We start from the raw sequence: 23,736 nt of genomic DNA, 5'->3' as shown, positions 1-23,736 counted from the left end.
TGGTTCCTCTTCGAAAGATGGAAGTGGGGTGGGGGTAGTATTGATTTCACCAGCTGGAGATGAAGTGAAGTTGGCTATAAGGTTATATTTTCGAGCATCCAACAATGAGACAGAGTATGAAGCTGTATTGGTAGGACTTCGAGCAGTCAGAAATGTGGGAGCTACCCGAGTACTTGTTTTTTCTGACTCACAACTGATAGCGTAGCAGATGAAGTGATTATATGATGTAAAAGATGAAAAAAATTATCGAATATGCCCAAGAGGTAGACAAGGTTAGAGAGAATTTCACAAAGGTCGTGTTTGAGCAAATCCTCAGGAAAGAGAATGAAAAGACGGACACTCTAGCCAAAATGGCCGGATCAATGGAAAGTAGAAAGACAAGGGATGTGGTATTTAAGGTCGAACTCACACCTCACACGAGTTCGCTTGTAGTTGAACAGGAAGAGGAGGACTATCATAGCTGATTACTTGAAGGAGGGAAAGCTTCTTGATGACCATAGGGAAGCTCATAAGTTGAAGATAAAATGTTCACATTATGTGGTAGTTGGAGAAGTGTTGTATCAAAGATCCTTTGTAGGGGAGCTCCTTCGATGCTTGAGTTATCAAGAGACTGATTATATACTCCGAGAAGTTCATGTGGGGTGTTGTGGAAATCACTTGGGAGCTTATGCTTTGGCAAGGAAAGTGTTGCTCGCAGGTTATTGTTGGCCCTCAGTGCTGTATGATGCCCAAGAATTAGTTATCTCATGTGATAGTTGTCAACGTCATGATCGGTCGCATCACCAGCCGACCGCACTAATGAAGACTATCGTAGCCGCTTGTCCTTTTGACCAGTGGAGAATTGACATTGTGGGGTGTTTCCCTATAGCTCCCACTCAGAAAAAGTTTCTGTTGGTAGCAGTGGACTATTTTTCGAAATGGGTAGAAGCGGAGCCTTTGGCTAAGATCACCAAGAATGATGTCTTGAAATTCTTGTGGAAGAGAATGGTGTGCAGATATGGGGTGCCTAGAAGACTGATATCCGATAATGGAAGACAGTTCCAAGGAGCTAAGATCCAAGCCTGGTATAAAGAGATGAAGATCCAAAAATTATTTACCTCTGTAGCTTACCCGCAGAGTAATAGGTAGGTTGAAGTGACTAATCGAACACTAGTGCAAGGTCTAAAGGTTCGACTTGGCAACGCTAAGGGCAATTGGGTGGTCGAACTACAAAGTGTCTTGTGGGCGTATCGAACCACTACAAGGAAAGGAACAAAAGAAACTCCTTTCAGTTTAATCTATAGTAATGAAGCGGTGCTCCCAACTGAAATTGGATTGGAATCGGCAAGGGTGATGTTCTATGTTGAAGATAATGGTATGAGACAGGTCACTGACCTTGATATATTGGAAGAGAAGAGAGAGACAGAGAGCATTTGCATGGAAGCTTAGAAAAATCATATAGCTCAATCCTACAATCATAGGATCATTCAGAGAAGCTTCCAAGTGGGTGACTTGGTCCTGAGGAAGATACAAGAAGAGCAGAGAAGAAAGATGGACCCCAAGTGGAAAGGTCCTTTCAAAGTGATCGAGAAGCTTAGTTCTGGAGCTTATTACTTGGAGAACGCGCAAGGCAAGGCTTTAAAGAGGCCATGGAATGCTAACCACCTTAGGAAATATCATTCTTGATTTTATCGTTTATGTATTTCATTTTTAAATTTTTCCTATGTAATCAATTGAAATTCAATAAAGCCAAGTTCTTCTATTCAGCTAATGGATGTTATTGTATTATGAGGGTGAGAAAAATTAAATTTTACCTACTTGGGCTGTGGCTAGTAGAGGAGAAGAGTTGGCGAGAAAAAAAATTAAATTTTACCTACTTGGGCTGCGCCTAGTAGAGGAGAAGAGGTAGAGAGATTGAAAATTTTATTTTCAGCTAAATACTTTATCTACATAAGCAGCTGAAGAATCAAGAGTAACTGAACAACCAGCCGCAGTGGCTATTTTGCAACAAACTGAAGAACCAGTTCAGTCGGCTGCCACGACTGAACAAGAAGTTCTAGCTGAGATTGAAGTGGCTCAGATGTACATGGAACAATCTGAAGAAGTGCAAACTGAACAGCCACCTACAGTTGTTCAAACAACTGAAGAACCAGATACAGTCTCAACTGAAAAGAGATCTGACGAGCCCTCCAGCTCAACTGATCTTCCAACTTTCTTCCTTCATCCTGAACTACAATAGAAGCAATACGAGAAGAAGTTTCAGAAATGGTCACTGTTGCGACTGAACCAAATGATAGAGCCTTGGTAATTTTTCATCAAGAAGACAACGAGCAGGAACCTGAATCCTCTGTAGCTTTGTCTTCTAATATACCAACGGACACTGAATCCATGATCGTAGAAATTCAGTCCAACCTTCACAATGTGATTTCCTCCATCTCTGATGTAAAGTCGACTCAACTGCTGCACACCTTAAAAATTGAGTCTATAAAGGAAAAGACTCTCAAGAGTTTACAACAAGTCACGAAGGATATTACTTCACTCTTTTTCCAAATAGATCAGTTCAAGAATGACTGAGTGACGATTCAAGCTCATTTCCAAGCTCAAGAAGTATTCACAAACCGCTTGGATTTTCTTCAGAATGTGGTCACAAAGAGAATGGATTTGTTGCAAGAACACATAGTACATGTCCTTATCGAATGTCACTTTGGAAGTTCGTGCTTTATCCAGCAGAGTTGACAAGTTTGACATAAAGAGGGAAGATGGAAAAGAAGAAGATTAGTAGAAGCAATCAAAGAAGACTTCGGCAGATTTTTCGGTCAGCGGATGATTTTTTTATTCTTTTCATTCCTTGTACGAATCTGTACATTGGAAGATTTGTTAATAAAAAATTATTTTATCTACAAGAGATTCAACTTGATCTGTTCTAATTTTATAAGTTTTTTCAAACACCAAAAAAGAAGAAATTGTTGGAAACTTAATTTCAGAAGTTTGACAAACAGAGAGATTAAAGATTGAACCAACTGATCAAGAAGACTGAATAGAATTGATCCAAAATATACGCAAAATATATTTGCCTAACTGATGATTAGTGCGCAAACAATGCAACTGAACTATGCCAACTGAATTGAGTTTACAAGAAATAATATATATCATTGTATTATTCGATCTTAAAGAGATCAGTTGGGCTAAATAGTTTCAAATCAGTTAAGAACTGATAAACTGTATTGAAACTAAGAGTTTTAGTTTGGCATTGTTAATTCCAAAATTGAAAGGGGTCTGTACAAGTCTTGTAATGATCAAAATCTTCTAGTGTATATCATATCTTGTAGATAGAAGGGGTGACGTAGGAGTGATTGAAATCTCCGAACATCCATAAATCTTGAGTCTATAAATCTCAGTTATATTCTATCGGTCGGTCAGTTTATTTCCACACTTTCATAAGTTAACTGATTGATATTGACATAACATGATTCCCAAGTTTAATTTTTCACCAAACTAACTCATCATTCAAAAAGGTGTTATAATTGTCAATTGTTTATTCAACCCTCTTTTCTAAACACACTTTCACCTACCAACCGATCCTATCACTTTAAACTTTTACTTAGGTCCCATTAGTCATTTAATTATCACCTAAACCAAACCCTAAACCTACTTAACACTTAGTGGCCCCCACCTCATTTTTCAGCAGCCTCCTTCACGTGAAAACAACAACTTTTACCCAACCCCTCCTTGTAGCAGTAAGCTTCGGCCCCTCAATATTTTCAAGAAAGCTTACTCCCCCGCCTCTCCGTTTCACGTCCCACACACGTATCTTCATGCTTTTAATCATATAAACATTAAGGCACACATGTATCTTCTTTTTCTACTTATTCAAACCAATATTATGCTAAAGTTTATGTAAACACACTTTCACCTACCAACCGATCATATCAAGTGGAATCAGAGCAGCTGAAACTTGTTCCTGAATATTCCTATCTACAAAATCTGATTACCATGTCTTCCTTCAACAAAATTCCAATGTTCTCAAGAGAAGAGTTCGATGACTGAAAGATAGAATGCAGGCTCATCTAGCTGCACAAGATGATGACATGTGGTGTGTTATTGCTGACGGACCAATGAGAATACTGAAACCCAATTATGTTGTGGCCATAACTGGATGGTGCACCCCATCGCATTGAAAAGCCAAGAGAAGAATGAACAGCAGAGGACAAAAGAAAAGCAAATTTGGACAATGTGGCCAAAGATATCTTGTACAAAACACTGCATAAAATCACTTTCAGCAAAATAAAGATGTGCAAAACTGCAAAAGAAATCTGGGAGAAGCTGATCCAGCTGAAGAAAATGAGCAAACCAAAGAGAATAAACTCTCAGTTGCTGTTCAAATGTTCGATAACATCAAAATGAAGATTGGTGAATCTATGCACGAATATGATGAAAGAATCAGTAGCATAATGAACGAACTGAATGCACTTGGAAAGGTGTATTCAAATAAAAAAATTGCACTGAAAGTTCTTCAAGGTCAGAGAGAGCTTTTTGCCCTCTTCTTCGGGCTCTCTTTAGTTTGGCCGGTCTTCTGTTAACCATCTAGCCAGAAGAGAGCAGAGAATTCTAACCTCTTCCCAAAGAATGGGATGATAAGACCATAGCCATGCAAGAATCAAATGACCTAAATAAGGTCTAACTTCACGACCTATTTGATGATCTAAAAGCTTACGAGTTTGAGCTACAAATGAGAGAAGAAGAACCTTCCACACTAGCAGCTACAACAGCTCTTAGTGCTGTCAAACTGGAACCAACTGGTTCAGTTGATAAAACTGCTGATCAGTTAAGCAATGACGCAATGTTATTATTTGTCAAAAAATTTGGAAGATTCATGAAAAGAAATCAAGGTTCATTTCAAAGTTAATATCAGAGGAACAACACCAAGGAAGAACCAAATGCTTGTTACAACTGTGGAAAAACTGGACACTTCATTGCTGACTTTCATAAGCCAAAGAAGGACAGTCGAGTATCAGCTGAGAAGAAAAAGAAATCTCATGAGCACAGGAGAAGAACCAAAGATTATAAGAAATCATTCAGAAAGAAACACGAAGTTCTTCTAGCTGAGGAAAGTAAATACAAATGGGCTGAATCTGACAGCGATGAATCAGAACCTGAGAACTTGAGCAGCTCCAATGATGATGAGGAAGTCAAGTGTCTGATGGCTGATGGCACAGAACTAGAATCAACCAGTGAGCAAGTATTCGATTTTAGTTCAACTGACTTTACGCATGATGAAGTTATTTCTACATTGCATGACATGGTCAACGAGTATCACAAGCAAGCTCTCTCAGTTGAGAAGGCTAATCAAGCAAACTGATCTCAATGATGATATAACTGAAACTGATGAATCAGTTGAACTGTTGAGTCTTAAACGGGAGATTGCTGAGCTGAATGCTGAAAGAAGCAAGAATCAATCTATGATTCAGCAGTTAATGCTTGAGAATTCAAGCAAATTGAGCTCATTCAGGCATGGAATAAATCATCAGTTGCACTAACTGAAATACAAGATATGCAAAAATCAGTTACCGATAAAACCGGTTTAGGCTTTATCAATCATGATGAAACTTCTATCAGTGATACTCAGCCAAAACTGAACATGGGCAAAGGGAAATACATTCACTTTGTCAAAGCAGTTGTGGTACAAGAACAACCTGAGTCAAGTAGACCAGTTGAACATTCTACTGAAAATAAGAAGAAAGCTAAAAGTTATTGAATTGGCTATAGCCCTAAAACTTCAACTGATTCGTGTAGCTGGCAACCTAAAAGGTTCAGCAATAAACACCTGATTTCTCAAAATGGTTATTTCAATTACTATAACTGTAAGCTAGTTCAGAAAAGATATCTGCTGAACAACCAGCTGAACAAGGCTAAAACACATATTTTTTCATCTGCACACAACACACACAAGCTGAGAAAAACCATTTGGAACACAGCAACTGGAAAGTCAGTTAGACTGATCCAAGTCTGGGTTCCTAAAGGACTAATCAGTTTAGGACCCAAATATATATGGCTACCAAAATTATTCATTGTGTGTGATTGCAGGTGACAGGTACAAACAAAGAATCAATCTGGTATCTGGACAGTGGTTGCTCGCGGCATATGACAGGGAATGCAAATTTGTTATCCCAACTGATCAATTACACTGGTCCAAACATCAGTTTTGGAGACAACTCCAAAAATAAAATTGTGGGTAAGGATAAGCTTATCCATGACAACTTTACTATTAAATATGTCTTACTAGTTGAGAATTTGAAGTATAACTTGATAAGCATCAGTCATTTAGGCAACAACAATTTCTCAGTTCAGTTCAGTTCAGCAGACACACGTGCACAATTAGAAACTCAACTGATGAGATTATCTTAACTGGAAATCGTTGTGGAAACAATTACAAAGTAAGTTGGACTGATCAACTTAATACACCAGTTTGTTTTATAGCTTCAAAATACTCTAAGAACTGGTTATGGCATAAAAGGTTGAACCACCTCAACTTTAAGTCTATTTCTTATCTGAGTACCATGATCTTGTAACTGGTTTGTCCAAAATAGATTTTTCAAAGGATAAAATTTTTTCAGCATGATAGTTTGGTAAGCAAATAAGATCTTCATTTAAAAACAAGGGAAGTAAATCATCCTCTAGATGCTTAGAACTGCTGCATATGGATGTTTTTGGTCCTATACCAGTCATGAGTTTAGGGGGAATGAAATACACCTTGGTGATCGTTGACGATTTTTTAAGATTTACTTGGGTTATCTTTTTAAAATCAAAAGACCAAACTGCTGCACAACTCATTATACTTTTCAAAAGATTATCAAATGAAAAATCAGTTGGTATTGATAGGATAAGGTCTGATCGAGGAACTGAATTCATCAATCAAATTCTTTCACAATTTTTAGAAAACACTACTATCAAGAATGAACTCTCAGCAGCTAGAGCACCTCAGCAAAATGGTATAGCTGAGAGAAGAAATCGAACCCTTAAAGAAGCTGCTAGAACAATGCCTGCTGATTCTGGTATTTCTCAAAGGTTTTTTGGGCAGAAGCAGTAAACACTGCGTGTCACACTGAGAACAGATCAATGATGAATAAAAATCATTTGAAAACGCCATATGAGATATGGCATGGATGTAAAAGTGTGATATCTTATTTTAAAATATCCGGCTGCAGATGTTTTATTCTCGATAATGGGAAAAATTATTTAAAAGCTTTTGATGCTAAATATGCAGAGGAAATATTTCTTGGTTATTCATCAGTTAGTAAAGCTTACATAGTATTTAACAAATGCACTTTGAATGTTGAAGAGTCAATTCATGTTGTATTTGATGAAACTGTACTAACTGATAAGCCAACTGATCCAGTTGAGCTAGTTGATCGCTTTACAGATATAAGTTTGGAGGATGATGGTGAAGAAGAAAATCGCATCAATCAAAATATCCTTCGAACACCATAACCAGAAGTGCTGGATCAATCAGTTGAACAAGAAAGTGTTCCTGATAATCAGTTGGTAGAGCAAAAGATAACACTCAAATACCAACTAAAGCAGCAGCAAGTGAAGATGTAGAAAACAATCAGTTGTCAATTGAAATAGTTGCTGAGATCGATGCAACAAATGCTGAATACAGATAAAAGAAATCTCATCCACCAGAATTGGTAATATGTAACCCATATGATCCGATAAGAAATCGAAATCAAATAATTAATCAATTTATTCATTCTGCTTTTGTTTCACAACTGGAACCAAAGAAAACTGATGAAGCTCTTGCTGATCCTAACTGGATAAATGCTATGCAAGAAGAGCTAAATCATTTTACCCATAACAATGTCTGGAACTTAGTTCCAAGACCTGTTTCTAAAATTTTTATAGGTACAAAATGGGTATACAAAAACAAACTGAACAAAGATGGTTCAGTTGTGCGCAATAAAGCGAGGCTTGTAGCACAAGGATACAGGCAAGAAGAAGGAATAGATTACGACAAGACATATGCACCAGTTGCAAGACTGGAAGCAATCAGAATCTTCCTTACTTATGCCTATTCAAAAACTTTAAAGTCTACCAAATGGACGTGAAGAATGCATTTTTGAATGGTCAATTTCAAGAAGAAGTATATGTTGAGCAACCACCAGGTTTTATTAATCACTCTCTTCCTGATCATGTTTATTATTTGAACAAAGCTCTATATGGTCTTAAACAAGCTCCAAGAGCTTGGTATGAAACACTTTCAAAATTTCTAACTGATCGTGACTTCACTGTTTGATCAGTTGATAAGACTCTGTTCAAATTTTCAAAGAATGATCATATTCTACTTGTACAAATATATGTTGATGATATTAATTTTTGATCAACTAACCCCAAATTATGCAAGAATTTTCCAAGTTAATGCAGGAAAAATTCGAGATGAGTGTGATGGGTGAACTGAAATTCTTTCTCGGTCTGCAAGTGAAACAACTGGAAACTGGTATCTTTATCAGACAGACCAAATACACGAAGGAATTGCTTAAGAAATTTGGCATAGAAACATGTTCAGCTGCAACTACTCCCATGAGTTCATCGATTAAATTAGATAATGATCAAGGGGAATATCAATTGAGACGACACTCTACAGAGGTGTAATAGGTTCTTTATTGTATCTAACTGCTAGTCGTCCTGATATTGTATTTGTTGTTTGCATGTGTGCCAGATTTCAGGCAAATCCTAAGCAATCGCACTTTTTAGCTGCCAAATATATATTGAAATATCGTAAAGGCACACAAGATGTGGGCTTATGGTATGCTAAGGACTCATCGTTCAATTTATTTGGATACTCAGATGCAGATTATGCAGGGTGTAAGCTTGATCGAAAAAGCACCAGTGGATCATGTCAGTTTCTAGGAGACAGACTGATTTCATGGTTCAGCAAGAAGTAAACATCTATAGCAACTTCCACAACTGAAGCAGAATATCTTGCTGCTGGAAGCTGTTGTGCTCAACTGCTCTGGGTTCAGCAACAACTGAAAGACTATGGAGTCATTGGAAAAGAATCTCCGATCTTTTGTGATAACACAAGCACAATTGTAATTACATATAATCAAGTTCTTCACTCAAGGACCAAGCACATCGATGTTAGACATCATTTCATCAGAGATCATGCTCTAAAAAAGGCAATCAGACTGGAATACATACCAACTGATCAACAAGCAGCTGACATCTTCACCAAACCATTACCCGAGACTAATTTTTCTCATTTTCGCAATATTCTTGGTTTAATTGATATGTCTTAAATATATCTGTTTTAATGCTGATATGTAAGTTATTGTTAATTATTATTTAGTTATTATTTGTAAGTTAGTCAATTGCTAGTTAGCCAACTGTTAGTTATTCAATTGATATCAGTTAATATGGAGAAAAGAAACAGTAATGAATCAAAACATCGAATTTATTGATAATATCTTTCACATATTACACGAGTTATTTCCCTTTCTATGGCATCTCGCCACAGGGACATCCATTTAGACAATTCATTACAGGAAATTCTTCTATAGCCTTCCGAGAAGACAATCTTTTCCAGCATTCTCTGCTCCTTCAATAGCAGCAACTCTATAAGACCTTCATCAGTAGCAAGATCTGAAGTATGGATAACGTCGAGACGCCTCTTATACTTGATCTCAGTTGCCCTCTTTTTATACTAGCAACCAATATGGTCTGGAAGTCATGCATTTTGGTCCAGGTGGACATAACTTTTTCAAAGACAAAACTCTCAATAGCTTCCGTCTGTCTCTCCAAACGGCGAAGCATTGCTGAAGGAGGAGGGACGTTTGAACTGCTTTCTTTATCCATTGGTGATTAACTAGTGTTATTATTATCTAATGACGGTGGTCATATTTATAGACAGACTTTTATTGAAAAAATAGAGGAAGACGAAGAGACATCAGTTAACAGAATGCACTTAACTGATCCAGACTAAGTTTCTTCTATCATTTTTATTTATACGCGTCTATTGAGGGATAATATCGACTTAAATGGTTAACTGATAAGACAATAGTCAGTTGGTCTTCAACTGAAGTGACTCAGTTTTAACTAATCACTCAGTTACTGATCTAACTGATCTTATCCAATAAGTTAACTGATTAATCGATAAATATTCCATATTAAGTGACTGTTAAAATTACATCTTTAATATCACTCATTGAATAGTAATTTGAAACGTTGCCCGACGTGATTCTTTAAAACTTCTGTTCACGTTTTCACCACACGTACACACGATTTTATCTTGGACTGACATGTGTCCAAAAATTTGAACAGTCACAAGCATAAGAAATTGAACCCACTTCATTTCAGTTTCTTTACGCGCATTACAACTCTCAGAGCAAATCCAATACACAAAGTTTTTCTTACAGATATTCAGATCATCAGCAATGGCAAATCAAGTTCCAACATACATCCTCAACTGCTATGGCCGTTGACTTTGACTCAGTTCTGTCTGTCAAATATAAAGCTATCAAGGCTGTATTTCTCAAGCTGGAAGCAGCTGGACTGAAGAATTTTTTGGTACCATCATCTCAAGAAATCTATTACAAGGAGATTCAGGATCTCTATGCTAATGCTTTCATCTCTGTGGATGGCAAAATCACTACAACTATCAACAGTCAACTACTAACCATTGATGAAGACTCTTTCAGCAATCTCTTACAACTGCCTTCTGATGGCCTGACTAATATTTCTAAGGTCAAAACATCTGATGTGGAGGAGATGCAGACGCTATTATCTGCAGAAGGATGGAAGATCAAGTTCTCTGATCCAAAAAAAGAGCTGAAGCCTGAGATTCAGCTGTTGGCTGACATCATGGCCAAGGGACTGCATGCTAAAGCAGGTTCATTTGCTGCTCTCACCTTGGAAAAGTCCCAGGTGATGACTGTGATTATGGCTGGAAGCAGACTGAATTGGTCAACCATTATATTTTCCATTCTCAAGAACATGCTCCAATCATCCAAACAGTCCAAGGGATACGCTGTGCAACTCAGCTATCTATTAAAGAACAACTGTTTGGTGGATGACTCGTCTGAGAAGTCATCTAAATTCAAAATTTTCAATGCCAAGAGTGTTCAGCTGCCAAAAGTCAAGCTGGACATGTCACCTGAGTAGTTTATCAAAGTAAAGAATGAGACTGAGAAACAAGATGCTCCAAAATCAGTCAAAAAGACAACTCGGAAAAGAACAATCAAAAGGAAACTAATTGTCACTGAGACTGATTCTGAGAAAACTCCATCTCCCAAAATACAGAAGAAGTGAAGAACTCTCAAGACCAAACCGGCAGATGTTCTGAACACTATCCCAGCTTATCAGTTGAAACTGACTGGAGCTGAACAGCCTATCAGCGCCATACCTCTAAGGGCAGTTCCAATTAAGTCTTCAACTGAGGGTCAGTTACATCCAGCAACTGATCCATCCAAGAAGATTATCACCAAGTCTAGTGATAAGCAAAAATCAGCAGGAGTCCAAGCTCCAATGATCTCCATCAATTGCTCCAACTACTCTCCCATTTTTCAGACCAAAAGTAGTGGTCATCAGGGAGAAAATAGATGCAACTGCATCAGGACTGAGTATCCCTCATGTCCTAATTGACCCAAAAGAGAAGGGCAAGATGACTGAAAAGCCCCGACCAACAAACTCTATTCAAACTCACATTGACTTGATTTGGAACGAGGTCAATGAGTTTGCTGAATCAAAGCAGAAAACTTACAATGATTGGGTCATGTTTAGAACTGAGGTTTTTGCGAAGCAATTGTAGAAGAAAGCAGTTCTAAAGAAATTTATTGCTTTGGAAACTGTGATTCTAAGGGTGTCCAAAGCAGCTTCAATTGTCCAAGCACTAGAAAGAAAGACTTACTTCTTTGATCTAGTGCGTGTCAAGAAACTTGCAAAACTAATCACTCAGCTGCGCCAAAACTATGATTCAACCAGCCCTACCGCTTTCAATGAAAAAGCATTGCATGATCAACTGGATATAGATCTTCGATCACTGCAGATGAAGATAAAGAGTTGGGAAATGGATCAGGAGTTGATTATCCCAGCAATGCTCAGAGTCCTTCATCTGAAAAGAAAGTTTCACAATCAGTTCCAAATCCAGAGCAATCCAAAGAACCAGTTGCTGCATCGAATGAACCAGAAACTGCTCCTCCCTCTAAGGATGCTCAATCATCTCCTTCAGTTCCTCCATCCTCTACTACAGATCTTCGGCTCTACACTGATGCTGAGTTGTCATTGGCGAAAATCGACGAAGTCATACAATCAGTCGCCACTGATACTCAGCTAAATATTTTATCTACAAAAGCAGCTGAAGAACCAAGAGTAACCAAACAACCAGCCGCAGCAGCTGTTTTGCAACAAACTGAAGAACCAGTTCAGTCGGCTACCACGACTGAACAGGAAGTTCTAGCTGAGATTGACGTGGTTCAGATGCATATGGAACAATCTGAAAAATTGAAACTGAACAGCCACCTACAGTTGTTCAAACAACTGAAGAACCAGCTACAGTCTCAATTGAAAAGAGAGCTGACGAGCCCTCCAGCTCAATTGATCTTCCAACTTTCTTCCTTCCTCCTGAACTACAACAGGAAGCAATACCAGAAGAAGTTTCAGAAATGGTCACTGTTGCGACTGAACCAAATGATAGAGCCTTGGTAATTTTTAATCAAGAAGACAACGAGCAGGAACCTGAATCCTCTGCAGCTTTGTCTCCTAATATACCAACGGACACTGAATGCATGATCGAAGAAATTCAGTCCAACCTTCATGATGTGATTTCCTCCATCTATGATATCAAGTCGATTCAACTGCTGATCACCTTAAAAATTGATTCTATAAAGGAAAAGACTCTCAAGAGCTTACAACAAATCACGAAGGATATTACTTCACTCTTTTTCCATATAGATCAGTTCAAGAAGGACCGAGTTACGATTCAAGATCATTTCCAAGCTCAAGAAGTATACATAAACCGCATGGATTTTTTTCAGAATGTGTTCACAAAGAGAATGGATTTGTTTCAAGATCACATAGTACATGCCTTATCGAATGTCACTTCGGAAGTTTGCGCCTTATCCAGCAGAGTTGACAAGTTTGACAAAAAGGGGGAAGAGGGAAAAGAAGAAGATTAATATAAGCAATCAAAGAAGAGTTTGGCAGATTTTTCAGTCAGCAGATGATTCTTTTATTCTTTCATTCTTTGTACTGAATCTGTAAATTGAAAGATTTGTTAATAAAAGATTATTTTATCTACAAGAGATTCAACTTGATCGGTTCTCATTTTCTAAGTTTTGTCAAACACCAAAAAGGGAGAAATTGTTGGAAACTTAATTTCGGAAGTTTGACAAACAGAGCGATTAAATATTGGACCAACTAATCAATAAAACTGAATAGAACTTATCCAAAATATACGCAAAATATATTTGCCTAAGTGAAGATTAGTGCGTAGACAAGGCAACTGAATTAAGCTAACTGAATTGTGTAGTCGACTGGATGATCAATTGGAACTGATCAGTCTAACTGCAATCAGTTGTGAGCCATCAGCCAGTTCCATCGGCTGCGTCATCAGTTAAGGAATGTAACTATAAACTGACAAAAGTACAAAAGCAGACTGTAACATTTAGTGGGAACGCCACATATCAGCAATGCTATAGTGTACAACTGTTAGAAAGATATTGACGTGGCAAACAATGGATAAAAAGATTCAAACACATTCATTGTTACCGTTGGAAGCAAAGACTATAAATAGCTGTGAAGAGCAGCTGAGAAAGAAGACGACACATAGAACCAAGTTTCTATTCTGTTGAAATTCTCACTAAGCTTTCTGTTCACACTTAGCGTATATATTCATATCACTTAAAGGCTATACATTGAGCTTACAAGCAAAAAAAAATATCGTTGTACTATTCGATTTTAAAGAGATCAGTTGTGCTAAGTAGTTTCAGATCATTAAGAACTGATAAACTGTATTGAAACTAAGAGTTTCAGCTTGGCATTGATAATTCCAAAACTGAAAGGGGTCTGTACAAGTCTTGTATTGATCAAAGTCTTTTAGTGTATATCCTATCTTATAGATAGAAGGGGTGACGTAGGAGTGATTGAAATCTCCGAGCATCCATAAATCTTGAGTCTCTAAATCTCAGTTATATTATATCTGTCAGTCAGTTTATTTCCGCACTTTCATAAGTTAACTGAATGATATTGACATAACAAGATTCCCGAGTTTAGTTTTTCACCAAACTAACTCATCATTCAAAAAGGTGTTATAATTGTCAAGTGTTTATTCAACCCCTCTCTTCTAAACACACTTTCACCTACCAACCGATCCTATCACTTTAAACTTTTACTTAGGTCCCATTAGTCATTTAATTATCACCTAAACCAAACCCTAAACCTACTTAACAATTAGTGGCCCCCACCTCATTTTTCAGCAGCCTCCTTCAGGTGAAAATAACAGCTTTTACCCCTCCTTGTAGCAGCAAGCTTTGGCCCCTCAATATTTTCAAGAAAGCTTCTCCCCCGCCTCTACGTTTCACGTCCCACACGCGTATCTTCATGCTTTTAATCATATAAACATTAAGGAACACATGTATCTTCTTTTTCTACTCATTCACACCAATATTATGCTAAATTTTATGTAAATACATGAAAATCTTTGGATCTACCTTGGAGTCACGTTTTAATGCAAGGTTTTTTACATGAATGTGCATTCTTGTATTGTATTCTCACGTTACATGTATTCGTGCAAGAGGCTACCATTGTTTTGATGCTAATGGGCTGTACACGGTGGTAAGATGGTGTCAAGATGCTGGAGTCGGGGCATAGTCGGGATAAGTCGAGGGCCGATCGTTATTTTGTGGAAGTGTTGGCTCGGTTTTGGTATAGATCGAGTGATGGGGCTGAGCCGGCGGTGCAAGGGCAGATCGAAGCCATGGACCAGACCCTAGTGGGTTTGAGACATGGCCTAGAAAGGCTCAACCACTACTGGACCTAGCCTTGAAGCCGATCGAACGAGGTGTAGGGAGTTCGGTCGCGGGTTGAGCACCTTGGGTGATTCTCCGATGTGCATGGGTTACGGCGTGCATGGGGCTGAGTGCTTGAGATGGTTCGGTCCTATAGGGTCCTAGTATGGTCTAGGATGGGCTGGTTTGAGGCTGTTCCAAGCTGGCCAGGTGTTGGGTCGACGGTTTGGGTCTAAGGTTGCGGCTAGGGTATGACTAAGTTGAGCTGAAAATTCTAGCAACCTTTGGTCTTGTTTCGTAGGTCCTAAGCGGTGTGAAAAGATTGTTTTAGGGGCTGGTGATGTAGGTTAAGGTCATGGTTTGAGTTGGGAAAAATTTGGTTAAATTTCGGGTTGATACGGGTTAAAACCGGGACCCTGGTCCATGTTTTAAACGAATCGTTTAAGTTTCAAAACGGGCTCGAGTCTGCATCTAAGAAATATTTTTAGATATGTTTTGAGGTGTTTTAAGGAGTTTGGTAAGCTTCGGGTCGAAATTTGGAGGTCCAGGGGCAAAATGGTCATTTTTCACCCGGATCGAATTTTCAGTCTTTATAACAAATTTAGCATGTTTTTAAATTTTTATGTATCATGTTTATGACTTTTTATGAAATTATGAAATATACGTTGCATGCTTGTTTTTAATGAAAAATGTACGTACATGCATGATTTTGATAAGTGATGAAAATGATGATATTTTTGAAGGATGGAAATTGGTTGTGACTGACGATATATGTATACGATGAGCTGTATGGCCAGTATTCAGTGGATGGATAATACTGTCACTGATTCTCCCGTCGCCGGTACCACGATTAAATGTAGATGGATCCATCGAATAGAGCTAATACGATAGATCTGATACGATTATAGCTGATACGAAAGTCACAACTAATGAACTAAATTCAATTAAAGTAAATGCATAAGTATGTGATGATATGATGAGATGTTTTGACACGTTATGCTTTTACGATATATTTACGTTTACGTTTTTAAGATCATGAAACGTATTTTATTACCGCATTTTTCACTGTTTCTTGTTATGTATATGTATTTGCTATTAACGATACAGGTGTGTTGAGTCTTTAGACTCACTAGGTGTGAATGATGCAGGTGAGTTTGTTGATGAGGAGGCTGGAGGTGTCGAAGTCTGAGTAGGCGGAGCTGGCTGTGTGCACGAGAACCCGAGAACCACATATTTTCCGCACATCATGTTTTATGAGTTTAGAGTGGACATGAACATTTTATTACGCTTGGTTTTGACATATAGTTAAGTTATCAAGATTTTAATTGACTTATTACTTCGTACATTTATAATGGCCGAGTTGGCAAATTTTAAACTGCAGTATTTTATTTTTTATTTGATTACGATTATTTTTAAAAGGCGTATTTTTCGTCAGTATTGCATGCATGCATAATTTTTAGAATTTCGAAAAAAAAAATTTAGTATCATTTTTAAGTAATAGATGTTTCATCTACAGATAAGAGTTGGGGAATACTAAAGCATCTATCTCTTAATACACTCATTATGCGCGGATATGTTTCTTAAAACCCTTGGAAAGCTTAGGCTTGGTAAAGGTAAGGTACCACTCCGTGGAACAAGTCAACTCTTTAGGAGGCTGGATGAAGAAGAAGTATTTTTTTCCAGTCCTTCACATGACTTATAGCGCCATCAAAAAGCTTATGGCTGGATCGGGAGGTCACATAGAAATGTTCTTCTTTTGATTTGGCTAAGACTAAGAAGTAAGAAAAAGCAGTGCAATCTAAAGGAAGGTCTAAGGCCCGAAATAGCATGATAAAGCTGCATATCGAGCGGAAAGCATTGAGAGTGAGCAGACCAAGATGCACCTGATAATATACTACTCAACTTCCTGGAGGAAGTCACATAAGGGAAAACGGAGACCCGCATCTAAGTGGTGTTGGAAAAAAGTATAACTAACTTTGGGGCTAGATAGGGCCGGTCCTCGGGGGTAGAGATAATGATTTTGTGAGAAGAAGGAATGTGCCACGAAGCCCTAAGTTTTAACCCGCTAGCAGGAGGGATGTGGGACGATAGGTGGCCATACCATAAGTTATCGACGTTGGATATATTCATCTGTTTGTTCACATGACGAATTTCCTTACCTGGACGACTATGGGTGACGACCTCCTCCTCAGGGGAATCGAGGGTAAATCCATGATCTTCTAAGGAAGTCCTACTCTCGTCAGACTCGCTAGACCTCTCGGAATCACTCGGAGGAATTAAACTCGAAATCAGAGGAAGACATGGATTTTAAGAACAATTAAGCAAATAGGGAGAAAACTAACCCGGATGAGGCGTGGAAAAATACTCAAGGAATAAGACCAAGATAACGAGCAGGTGGTGAGCCGAGCGACCGAGCGCTCAAGGGTTGCGCATGGCGAGCGCTGGAGGGCTGGCTGGCATGCGGGCGAGGAGATGTGGTGGCAGTGGGATGAGCACGAGGACGCTATTGGGCGAGCTCTCGAGGGCTGCAGAGGAGAGCAGGTGAGGATGGGCGAGTGTGTGCAAGTAATCACGCGACGCTGCTGGGCGAGATGGGCCAGTATGCAGGGCAGTGGGCGGGGGCGTCCGGGCTAGCTCGCAGGGTTGTGCTGGCATGGGGCGAGCGCGCGACAGGCGAGAGGCTGGAAGGGCGAGGGGTTTTTGCGAGGAAGTGGACGAGGATGGGAGGTAACAAGGAGAGCAGCGGGAAAGGCGGCGGTTGCTGGGCAAGGGCGAGGGCTTTGGCGCCGGGGAGCAGGGAGGGAAAGAGGACGCTGCATGGGCGAGACTAGGCCAGCGCGCAAATGTGGCGAGGGCAAGACGCGGGCGTTGGCGAGGGCTGGGAAGGGCGGGCGCTCAAGGAGGTCTATGGTGAGGATGGTGTTGGCGAAGGCTGGCGAGGGTGTGCAAGGACGTGCGGGGGCGAGCGCAAGCAGGAAGAGGTTTCGAAGGGCGACGGCTGGTGAGGAGAGGCGAAGCTGTGTGAAGGGCGAGAGCAGTTTGTGGGGTGGTGAGAAGGGTGGAGGCTGGCGAGAAGGGGAGAGATGATGATGAGGGCTCGAGTCCCAAAGGTGAGACCGGGGCGCAAGCGAGGGTGAAGCGTAGGTGATTGAGTATCAGCGAGTGAGGCGCGGAGAAAGTTCTGTGTGGGGAAAATGAGGATAAAATGATGAGGAAGCATTTATTTATATGGGAGTCCAACACAGATCTGACCCTTCAAGTTGGGAAGATGATTTAATTTGTTTTCAAACTTGTGGAGACTAATGAGCAGCATAGGAAAAATGTACGACCCACATGTTGTAACCCGAGAACAGCGCAATTAATCGAACTTCGAACATGCGATTCAGTTCGACTTTGGAGGGGGAGACTGGTGATACCTCATTACTAGGCCCAATCCAGACCCACAGGCCCATACCGGCCCAAGTACGCTACTATAAATACCAGGTTTGAGCGTCCAGTTGATTCATTCACTATATTGATTTTCAGAAGCACCCTCAGATGCTCTCTCATTATATTCTCAGTCTCTGACTTGAGTATCGGAAGGGCTACGCCAGGACACCCTCCCGTTCCCTTCTAACGGTCTCTTTCGTGATCTCAGGCCTAGAGTAAATTTGAGGTCTGTATTTGGACTAGCGTCACCTGCTGGAACCAGACCTTAAATTTTTAATGAGTATCAAATGCCAAGCCCATGCTTCGTTAACAAAGCACGCACATTATAAATAGGGCCTCATAATAAATATTAAAGTATATCTGTTAAATCGATTGATTGATTTTTAAAATCCAAAAAAAAAAAAATTAACCTATATTTTTTAAAATTAAAACCAAATTTCTGAAATAAATTCCGAACCGATCGATCAGTTAATTCGGTTCAACCAGTTTTATGCCCACCTTTTAGGACATCAAAATATTTAGTTCTACCTCACTCAATAATATACTATAGGTATATGAGGTTTCCACATGAGATTCGGGTTTGTTTTTAAATCAAAATATAGTACTTTTTATTTTTTTAATCAAAATGCCGTTGTTTTTAATAAATTATCAAATTATTGTAAAAATAAATTGAAAATAAAAAAAAAATGTACACGCTATCCCACCATACCTGCAAAAGACGGGCCATTAAAAATTATATTTTCCACGACAGGCGAGGAGTGGAAGTGTATTATATATTACAATATATATTATTTATAAATACAATATATTATGTATATACATATATGTAATAATATAATGTGTGCACACATTAAATAATGTATAATATAATAATTTATATGTTTCATAGTATATGTATATATTTATAAATAAGTATTTGAAAACAAAATAATTCGATAGAATGTTAACATAAAAGAAAAAAAAAATCAAACATTGATTGTTATATAGATGAGTTCAAATTTATATTCTAATTTAATTTTTTTTAATAAATTAGAGTTGAATTCACATTTGAAAATAAATAATTTCACAAGCTCGAATTTAAATTCATCTTTATAACTAAAATATATTTGATTTTTTTTAATTTGTGTTAATATACTATCGAATTGTTTTTTTTTAAAAAAATACATATTTATAAATAAATACATATATTTATGTATTATGAAATATATAAATAATTATATTATATTTTGTTAAGAATATTTATTTTAACCTAAGTTTTTTTAATTGACAAAATGATAGTATCTAGCTGTTATAACAAACCAGCCGTTATATTGTTATGTATTTCAGGTTTTCGACAGCTGATGCAAAGTTTAGCTGCTCCGGTGCTTTTATTCATCACCACTTGCAGATCACATGGATTCTTACCAGTCCCATGTCGGTCAGAGTGCTGCAAATCAATGAAGATAAGTTACTTCCAACCGCTCAGAGATTACCAGTTTTAGCATGAAGCAATAGTACAGTAAGTTTGAGTCACTTAGAATTACTAATTTGGTGTCATTGTCTGTTTTTTGATAAATAAAAAATATAATTTTTTCAATTACAAAACATTCTATTTTAAAAAAAAAAAATGTCTTCGAACACATTTTATTTATCTATACTATCCTAATAAAAGTTTTTATCAATACATATTTGACATTTTATTTATCTATACCATCCTAATAAAAGTTTTTATCAATACGTATTTGAAATTTTGAATTAAATAATCATATATCTCATAACAAATAAAAATATTTTTTATATAAAAAACATTTTAAAATTTTAATTTAATATCTCGAATTCACAAAAAATTTATTGAACAACAAAATTTTTAATATATATGTACATATCACGTGCAAAAAGACAATAATATTATTTATGTACGTATACATTAAAAAAGTTGTTCTTACTTGAACGTTAAAAGATCAACTATATAAAAGCTTTTCAATAATTCACAAAATAGTTTTCCAACTCTCGAACTCTGAATTTATTGTGAATAATCTTTCAAAAAGACTCAAATTTTTCAAAGACTTAGAAAAACAGCATACATTTAAAGCTTTATCAGTTTCAAAAGATCATTTGTGCTATTCTTATTCACTCACACTCCTTCATTGTTCCAATTATTGTAAAGTGTGAAACATTTGTAATTTGTGGAAAGAGTCTTTCCCCGTATTAAATCTTTTGAAGTGTTGAGTTGTAATACTAGGAGTTTCAGTAGACAAAAATAAGGCATGTAGATTTGGGTTCATACAAGTGTGTACCGATCAAGTCTTCTAGTATGATACATTTTTGAAATAAAAGAATGAGAGACATGTAAGAGTTTTGTCCTTCGAACTTCCAGAAACAAGTCTTGTAGCTTATTGTCTTCTATTGTTTTTAGTTTTACTAAAATGTTGTGGATTGATTCCGCACTTTCAAAACAGTATGCTGCATTTCAAAATTGAGACCAACTTGTGATTTCTTAAAAATATTTCAGAAACACACTTGTCAGAAAAAAGTAGAATTTGAAGTTTGAAGTATTTATTCAACATCTCTTCTAAACACTTCACTTATCAGAACATTTTGCATTAAATGAATGTAAAAACCACATCAAATTGGGTAGAAGAAAAATGAAATTTCACATTCATTTCAAATCCAGAGTCTTCTAACAAATAAAAAATAATCTAATTCCAATTCATTTAATTGCATGTCCAATTAACTTGTTTCATAATTTATTACACCCTTAGATCCGATCACTTCATCATCCGAACACCATCTTGACGACCATAGTGTTGTCGATCACTACGAGAAAATGAGTTTTCGCGGTGCAACATCAACGGCACACATTAATTGCATGCCGTTAATATTATTATTTATTTCACGCTCATCCATGTGCACACTTAATTTTTTTTATTCAATATGTTAATATATAGAGTTAACAACACACTTTGCACGTTGCGAATAAACCTAACTGCAGCGCGCAACACACACACAGTTAATAATTTTAACACAAACACCTCATAAACAACAGACTTCGTATGCCGTGAATAATCTTAACTGTAGCGCGCTCAGTGTGCCGTGTATTATATTAATACACACACGTATGAAAACATGCTTTGCACGCCGTGAATAATAGTAATTGCAGCGCACATATTATGATGTGAATATGTTCCGACTTTCAATGATTTGTCTTTCTGTAACACCGTGGATATCATTCCGCGGCGCACATAGCACGTCGCTAAAAATAAAATTTTTTTGTATTGTCGATGCTTGATCACTCCGTAGTTGGATGCTAAATGTACTTTGTAATCGATATTCCAAGGATGGTGATGAACACCCTATAATCATTATGCAAATGTAAGAAACAAACATATATAGATATGATCAGCAACATGAAACATGAAGAACATAATGTCTCCTTCGGCAATGGAATAGTTTTATGATCTCGAATTTTTTCCCCTTCGTCTTTACCGCAGATGGGTTTGGATTGAGGGCTGCGAGAGGAAAACAAAGGCGCGCCAGTGGTCAATCGATTTGGAGCTATGGTTTTATTTGTAATTTATTAATAACGTGTGTGTATACATAGCATTTCCCTCGTAAAAACATCTTGCTCCGTTTTAGATGATCTGGAATATATTTTCCGGGTATAATTATTTAGTAGTCAAAATTTCAAACTGAAGCCTAGTTTTAAATATATATTTTCTACCTAAAACTAGCTCCGAAATATATTTTCTGGGTATAATATAATTATTTTGTTCGATATTCACATACTTTTGTTAATTTTTTGATTGATATAAATATATGAAGTCGAGTGACTCGAGTCAGATCCTAGGGTGTAGTAATTCGTTTCTGAAGTCTGCCTGTTTTTGCTTGGAGTTAAAAGAGGCGAGAAATATAGAGGGTTGAAGTGAAATTACAAAAAGCATGTGTAAAGTATTTGAATCTACAGGTGAGTACAGCATCATTCAACTTAGCAAAATTAATGACTAATAACAATCCTATAGACTCCATTAATTAATATTGACCATATATTCCAAGAGGATTGATTTTTCATCTGAAATGAAACCTCTTGAAACTGATGAACATCCCATGCAGACTTTATCCAAACCTTCACTGATATTAAACAGATCATGCCTCTATATATCCCAAGAATAATGCATGCATAACACCTGCTAATTAACAATTACCAAGAATCCGACTCTTCATATTATTAACCATAATAAATATATACATATCTTATATATATCAAATAAATCCATCTTCAAGGTGCATAAAGCACTTGAGTCATAAATTTAATGGAACACACGGTGGTGCAATCTGGTGACAACGGAGAAGCCGAGAAATGGATTAAACATTACAGCAATCGTCACGAGATATTGCTCGTCGGAGAGGGAGATTTCTCCTTCGCCGCAAGCCTGGCCCGGGCATTTGGGCATGCTTCCAACATCGTCGCCACATCGCTAGACACGAAAGGTAAAAATACGCACTCATATATACATGCACACACACATAGTTCATTTTTGTATTGATATGTACATGAAGTTGATTAATGCCTGATATTTACCTATCATATATGTGTATTAATTAAAGAAGAACTGGCTGTAAAGCACCCTACTGCGGCCCAGAATCTGGTGGCGCTGGAAAACATGGGATGCACAATAATACATGGAGTCGATGCCAGCACCATGTGTGAACACCCCCGACTGAAAAACCGATTGTTCGACAGAATCATGTTCAATTTTCCACACGCTGGTTTCGATTATAGAGAACACCACATAATACAAATCCAGTACGTACAGTACTCACATTCATTACTTTTCGGTCCCTGTTTTACACATGATACAGATTCATGTGTGTGTGTTTTACATTTGTTGCAGGCTTCACCAGGATGTGGTGCGGGGATTTCTGAGAAATGCTGCGATGATGCTAAAGATTAGAGAGAACGGGGAAGTGCACGTGACTCACAAAACGTCGTACCCATTCAGTGAATGGGAGATCGAGAACTTGGGTAAACAGGCCGGGTTGGAGTTCATTGAAGCAGCTGCATTTTGCCTCTGGGATTACCCTGAATACTTGAATAGAAGAGGAGGAAATGTAACGTTTAATAATAGCAATCGCACTTTTCCAGTTGGGCAAAGCTGCACTTATAAATTCCGGAATTAGTGTCAAATGCATGTACGTACTTGTAGTTATATGCCATCTTATCTCCGTGAATATATATATAAAAGAGACTTACCTTTCTGAGAAGTTTCTGACAAAGTGGTGAAACTAAAAGGCGGTTCAACGCTTGCGTTTCGAAAATAACAATCAAAATGGAATAATTTTGTAGATCAAA

General features: G+C 37.7%; 1 protein-coding gene across 1 annotated transcript; it reads left to right on the top strand.

The window, feature by feature from the left end:
* The first annotated feature begins 22,696 nt into the window (after positions 1 to 22,696).
* On the top strand, positions 22,697 to 23,564 carry LOC142537711 (uncharacterized protein At4g26485-like). The gene is made up of 3 exons (XM_075643204.1): positions 22,697 to 22,874; positions 22,992 to 23,190; positions 23,279 to 23,564. The coding sequence occupies exons 1-3, from the start codon at positions 22,697 to 22,699 to the stop codon at positions 23,562 to 23,564; spliced, it is 663 nt and encodes a 220-aa protein (XP_075499319.1).
* Positions 23,565 to 23,736: the final 172 nt, after the last annotated feature.

Source organism: Primulina tabacum, chromosome 2 (genome assembly GCF_025594145.1).
Source record: "Primulina tabacum isolate GXHZ01 chromosome 2, ASM2559414v2, whole genome shotgun sequence".
NCBI lineage: Eukaryota > Viridiplantae > Streptophyta > Magnoliopsida > Lamiales > Gesneriaceae > Primulina > Primulina tabacum.
This window is presented reverse-complemented; position numbering and strand designations above follow the sequence as displayed.

Coding starts and splice junctions, on each gene's coding strand:
- LOC142537711 (XM_075643204.1), top strand. CDS start 22,697: ATGGAACACACGGTGGTGCAATCTGGTGACAACGGAGAAGCCGAGAAA. Junction 22,875..22,991: donor CACATCGCTAGACACGAAAG/GTAAAAATACGC, acceptor TATTAATTAAAG/AAGAACTGGCTGTAAAGCAC. Junction 23,191..23,278: donor CACCACATAATACAAATCCA/GTACGTACAGTA, acceptor CATTTGTTGCAG/GCTTCACCAGGATGTGGTGC.